General features: G+C 62.6%; 1 protein-coding gene across 1 annotated transcript; it reads left to right on the top strand.

Moving 5' to 3' along the window:
• Window positions 1-2054: 2054 nt before the first annotated feature.
• MTFP1 (mitochondrial fission process 1) lies at window positions 2055-4746 on the top strand. The gene is made up of 4 exons (XM_084867321.1): window positions 2055-2241; window positions 3047-3174; window positions 3807-4039; window positions 4124-4746. Exons 1-4 carry the CDS (start codon window positions 2175-2177, stop codon window positions 4194-4196), a joined length of 501 nt encoding a protein of 166 aa, XP_084723447.1. The 5' UTR covers window positions 2055-2174; the 3' UTR covers window positions 4197-4746.
• The last annotated feature ends 620 nt before the right edge of the window (window positions 4747-5366 follow it).

The raw sequence follows: 5366 nt of genomic DNA, 5'->3' as shown, positions 1-5366 counted from the left end.
CACAGAGTGGAGGTCCATGCGTACCGCCTCGTTCTTTGCCTCTCGCTCACGCACCACCCAGAGAGCCAGCCCTGAGCTCAGCGGCGACATGGGCCCGCCCTGGGGCGGCGCGCATGCGCAGAAGCCGCCCTCGGCGCTTCTACTGCGTGCACTTTCTGGCGCTCCGCGGCCAACTCGCCTCCTGATTGGCCTTCCCAGTGGGCTGTCTTCCGCCATCTTTGCTAAGGGCACTGAGGGTGCTCTGGGCGCCTTCACGGTCAGGGCGGAAGCCCCGCCCCACCCTGGTTTCCGGGAGCCAGGCGGTCTTTGCGCGCCGACACACACACACGTGGGTCTGGCGAGCGCCCCGTGCCCGCGGTGGGCCCGAGGAGGGAGGGGGAGAGAGAGGAGGCGGGGGAGGAGCGGTCACGTGGCGTTAGGGACCGTCTCCTAATTCTGCGCCCTCGCTGCGGGTGATGGGGAGGCAGAGACCGGGACGTTCAGGGGCCTGGGCATCCCTTTGAGCGCTGAGCCCAGGCTGCCGGGCACGACCCCGCAGAGACAGAGACGGCGACGCCCGGGGCTGAAAATGGGACCCTCAGCAGGGAGTCGGGAGTCTTCATTTCCCCCAATGTTGTTGAGTGATAATAAAAGCGAAGAAATCAACCGAAGGATTTATATGCATGCATAGAAGTATCACCAATGGACACAAAACTCTGGGGAGGGAGGGCATGGATGGGAGTGTGTGTGTGGGGGGGACAATGGTAAGATATGTACACAGATAATTTAATAAAAAAATAAATTGAAAAAAAAAAAAGCGAATGCTTTAAAGAACGCCTCCTGGGTACCACACACCTCTGTCCTTACGGAGAAATCATGTGTGCAGTGCGCTTGGAAGAGAGCCCGGCACACGTCAGCACACAATAAATATTAGATAAATACTAGTCTTTTTTTTTTTTTTACAGCCGTGGCTAACAGGTAACAGGACTGCCTGTCTTTTATGGCTGTGTCTTTGCTTGCTCTGCTCCCTCCCCCACCTCCAAAAAGATTCACGAAGCTGCGCTCCTTGCTCACACGGGTAAACTGAGGTTCCGTGGGGGAAGAGTTCCCTCCTTGGTCATCCCTACCCCCCCCCCAGCCCCCTCATTCTATTCTGCTGATTTCCCTGAAGTCCAGCACCCCAATCCTGGTTCCCTGGCCTCGTGATTCATTCATTCATTCAATCATTCAATCATTCAATCATTCAATCAATCATTCAATCATTCATTCATTCATTCATTCAATCATTCATTCATTCATTCATTCAATCATTCATTCCTTCCTTCCTTCAGGGTCCTGTCCCCCAGGGGTTCTGTCTCGTCTTCATCCTGATCCAGTGTGGATGTCAGTGCTGACGGGATCATGGCAACTCGGAAAGGGACTTGGGAGCCCAAGTATCCACCCGCCAGGGTGCCCCCCACCCTCACTCTCCCCGGCTCCTGGACTGAGAGGCCCTAAGAGCTCAGGATCTGAAGCCAGTGCCGGGACAGTGCCCCATCTTCTCTGAGCCTCTGTTTCCTCATCTGTAAAGTGGGGGGTCCCGGGTGGAGGGGAGGGTTTGAGGAAGCCATGTGTCTGTAGAGTCTTTTCCCCGTCAAGTCTTTAGCTGTGAGTCTCTGGCCAACAAACAGTCTGGCCGGCAGTCAACACAGCCCAAGACGGCGTTGTTATGCGTCCTTGTTGTCCCAGGAGGGAACGTCCGAGCGGGGGGGGGGGGGGGGGGGGGGACCAGATTAAGAAATGAATCAAGTGAGGCTCCAAGTACCAGGGGACCAGGCGTCCCGCTTTTGGCGGGACCCGTCCCGATTTTTTTTACAATAGTCCAAGCGGGACAGAAGCCTGAGGTCACACACGGTGACGTGGGGCCGGGAGGGACGGGATCCCCATTGGAACGCCGGCCTCTGTGGTCCTTAGAGGGGTTCCTGCCGGCCCTCGAACCCCCAGAAATAACGGGACGGGACCCTGCCCCCTCCCGGCCGGGGAGAGGGGCTCCGGCGCGGGGGAATTTACAGACGCTCCCTGCGCTGGGTGACGGCACCACCTGTCCGTCCTTCAGTCCGTCCGCCGGCTCGGACTGGGACCGGAGGGCCCGGGGGAGCTAACGCGGCCGTGGGGGCTGGACCGGCCGCCGGGACCGCCGGGGCCGCGGAGGGGCCATGTCCGAGCCGCCCCCGCCGGGCGCTGAGCGCGACCTGTACCGGGACACGTGGGTGCGGTACCTGGGTGAGCGCGGGGCAGGGTCACTGGGGCGCGGGGACTCCCCCGCCCCGCAGCGGGGGGAGCAGGGCCCACTGGTTAACGGTTTCTAGGCCGGTTCTGGTCCCGGAGCAGGCGGAGGGATCTTAGTTCTCAGATCCTCCTCAATCAGACCAGACATGGGGCTCAGAGAGGGTTAGGGACTTGCCCAAGGTCACACAGCTCCGGGTGGCCCAGCCCTGCCTTTTGGGGTTGGAAGGGGAAGACGGGGGAGAAGGGGGGGGGGGTCTCTGCTGGTCCTGTCTCCCAGATCGAAGCTCAGGCCCTCCTGGGAGGCATGGGGTGAGCAGGTGGCCTTCTCAGACATGGCTGGAGCCCGAGGTCCTGGACTCCTCTCCCCGCTTCTCCCTGGCCCTGCCCGAGCTCAGCTCCCTCCTGGACAAACAGGGACGGGCGCAGGCAGGGCCTCTCTCACCAGCTGGTAGTTGTGAGGGCACGGGAAGGCCTGGCACCAGGTGAGTGCCCTCGGTCAGTGCCCTCGGTCAGTCAGTGGCTGCCTGCTCCCCTCCATTCGCGCAGAAGCTTCCAGCACCCAGACTGGGAAGACAGCCCAGTGAGTGATCGTGGTGACTGCCCTCGGCTCTCCCACGGTGGCCCTAGCCTGGAGCTGGGCATCCTGGGTGGCCGTTTTCTAGGATCAGAGAGACCCGACCAATCCCTTGTCCAAGGTCATCCTCCTCCGGCTTCCGCGGTGCCGGCTGGGGCCGGAGTGCCCCCTGGTGGAACAATGGCTGCTGCTCCCGGGATTAAATGTCCCCTTCCCTCCGGCCAGGCTACGCCAATGAGGTTGGAGAGGCCTTCCGCTCCATGGTGCCCCCGGCCGTGGTGTGGCTCAGCTATGGGGTGTCCAGCTCCTATGTGTTGGCTGACGCCATCGACAAGGGCAAGAAGGCAGGAGAGGTGAGTGCGAGCCCGCCCCTCCATCCCCCCCACCCCCCAGGCCATCGCCCGGGAGGGCCAGTCCACAGCCTTGCACGGGCTACCCTCACTGTGGCAAAGCATGTGGGCAGCCCCTTCCCAGTCCTGTTTGTGGGGTAGTGTACCCCCCTCCCCGGCCCCAGCCCTGCGTGTGGACAGGTCTACCCCCAGCACGGAATGTGGCATATGGTACAGTCCAGATCCCAATACTCAATACTAGCGGGGTTGCCAAAACCGGTTTGGCTCAGTGGATAGAGCGTCCGCCTGCGGACTGAAGGGTCCCGGGTTCGATTCCGGTCAGGGGCATGTACCTTGGTTGCTGGCACATCCCCAATAAGGGGTGTGCGGGAGGCAGCTGATCGATGTTTCTCTCTTATGGATGTTTCTAGCTCTCTGTCCCTTTCCCTTCCTCTCTGTAAAAAATCAATAAAATATATTTTTTTAAAAAAATACTAGCGGGGTTTGTCCCAGCTCCCCTTCCCCTCTCCCCCTCCCTCCTCCTTCCCCTTGCACTCCCCCTCCCCCTACTTCCCTCTCCCTGGCTCAGCCTCAGGCCACAGGGTTCCCTGGCTCTGCCGCCGTCGCTGAATCCAGTTTCTCTTGTGCCCACCAAGGCGCCAGGCCCCGAAGCCGGCCGCAGCACCCGGGTGACCGTGGCCGTGGTGGACACCTTCGTGTGGCAGGCCCTGGCCTCCGTGGCCATCCCCGGCTTCACCATCAACCGCGTGTGCGCGGCCTCTCTCTACGTCCTGGGCGCCGCCACCCGCTGGCCCCTGGCCGCCCGCAAGTGGACCACCACGGCCCTGGGGCTGCTGGTCATCCCCGTCATCATCCACCCCATCGACAGGTGGGCCCCGCCCCCCGGCCCTGCCCTCCTGCCTCCCAGGCCCCTGGCGGCCACTTGCTCATCGCCCTCTCCCCCGCCCCACAGGTCCGTGGACTTCCTCCTGGACTCCAGCCTGCGCAAGCTGTACCCCTCCGCGGAGAAGCCCGGCTCCTCCTGACCACAGCCTGGCACCCGGCCCCGGGGGCTGGCCCACCCCCTGCTTTCCAACCTCCTCCTGCTGCTGCCAGGGGGTTCGGAGCGTGGCTCCTTGGGGCCCAAGGCCCGGGCAGCTGAGCGGGTGTGAACTGGATGAAAACAACGACAAGAAGGAGCAGCCGCCGCAGTGACTCGGGGGCGAGAAGCCTTGAACCCCGGACTGGGTGATACCGAGCGGCCGTGGGCCCGGGTGGGCCCGGCCCGGTCTCTCTGACCGGAAGGAACATCCTTCCGTGGAGGAGACGGGGGCTGAGCCCGCAGAGGGCGAGGAACGTGGCCGAGATCACGTGGCAAGCTGGGGCCCCGGGACTCCCAGCGGCTCAGCCCGTCCGCCCGTGGCGGCGTGGCTGGACAGCGGGGCAGCGGGCACTGGGAGAAGCCAGGCCTGCTGCGGTGGGGGACCCTGAGGCCTGGGCCTCTGGCCAGTTCATCCCCCCGATCCCCGGGGCCGGGGCTGCTGGGCCTGGCCGGGAGGCAGGACAGCCCTGGTCTAATAAATCCTCAGGAAGCGTCGTCTGCTTCCTCTCTGTTGGGGATGGGCAGGGATGTGGTGGTGGGTGGAGGGCAGGGCTGGGGGCCCTCCCAGGCGGAGGCTGACGGCTCGGGCCAGTATCACGCCCCGAGGCCAGCGTGAGGGCAGTGGCCTCCGGCTTGCCTCCCTCCAAGCTTTTCTTTATCTGGCCACCTCCTTCTGAAACGTCCAGGCCCTGTGGTGGCTCTCAGAGGCCTGGACGACCTCACCCCAATGTTCACCTCGGCTATTCTGTCCCTTTCGGTCCCTTGGAGCTGGGGGTCCTTTCTCTTTTTTAAAAATATATTTGTATTGACTTCAGAGAGGAAGGGAGAGGGAGACACACTAATGATGAGCGAGAAACAATGATCAGCTGCCTCTTGCACGTCCCCATTTCCCCCCTCCCCACCTCCCTACACTCACACTAGGGACCAAGCTCAGAACCCAGGCATGTGCCCTGTCCGGGAACCGATCCCTCACCTCCAGGTTCAGAGGTCGATGCTCAACCACTGAGCCACGCCGGCCCGGCTGGAGGTTCTCTTGATTGGGCTTCCTCATACCCTGTTCCCTCCAGCCGTCCCCCACCCCCTTCCTACAGCTGCACCCTCTCTCCTGACTACA

This window comes from Pipistrellus hanaki (genome assembly GCF_964339955.1).
Source record: "Pipistrellus hanaki genome assembly, chromosome: 19".
Lineage (NCBI taxonomy): Eukaryota > Metazoa > Chordata > Mammalia > Chiroptera > Vespertilionidae > Pipistrellus > Pipistrellus hanaki.
This window is presented reverse-complemented; position numbering and strand designations above follow the sequence as displayed.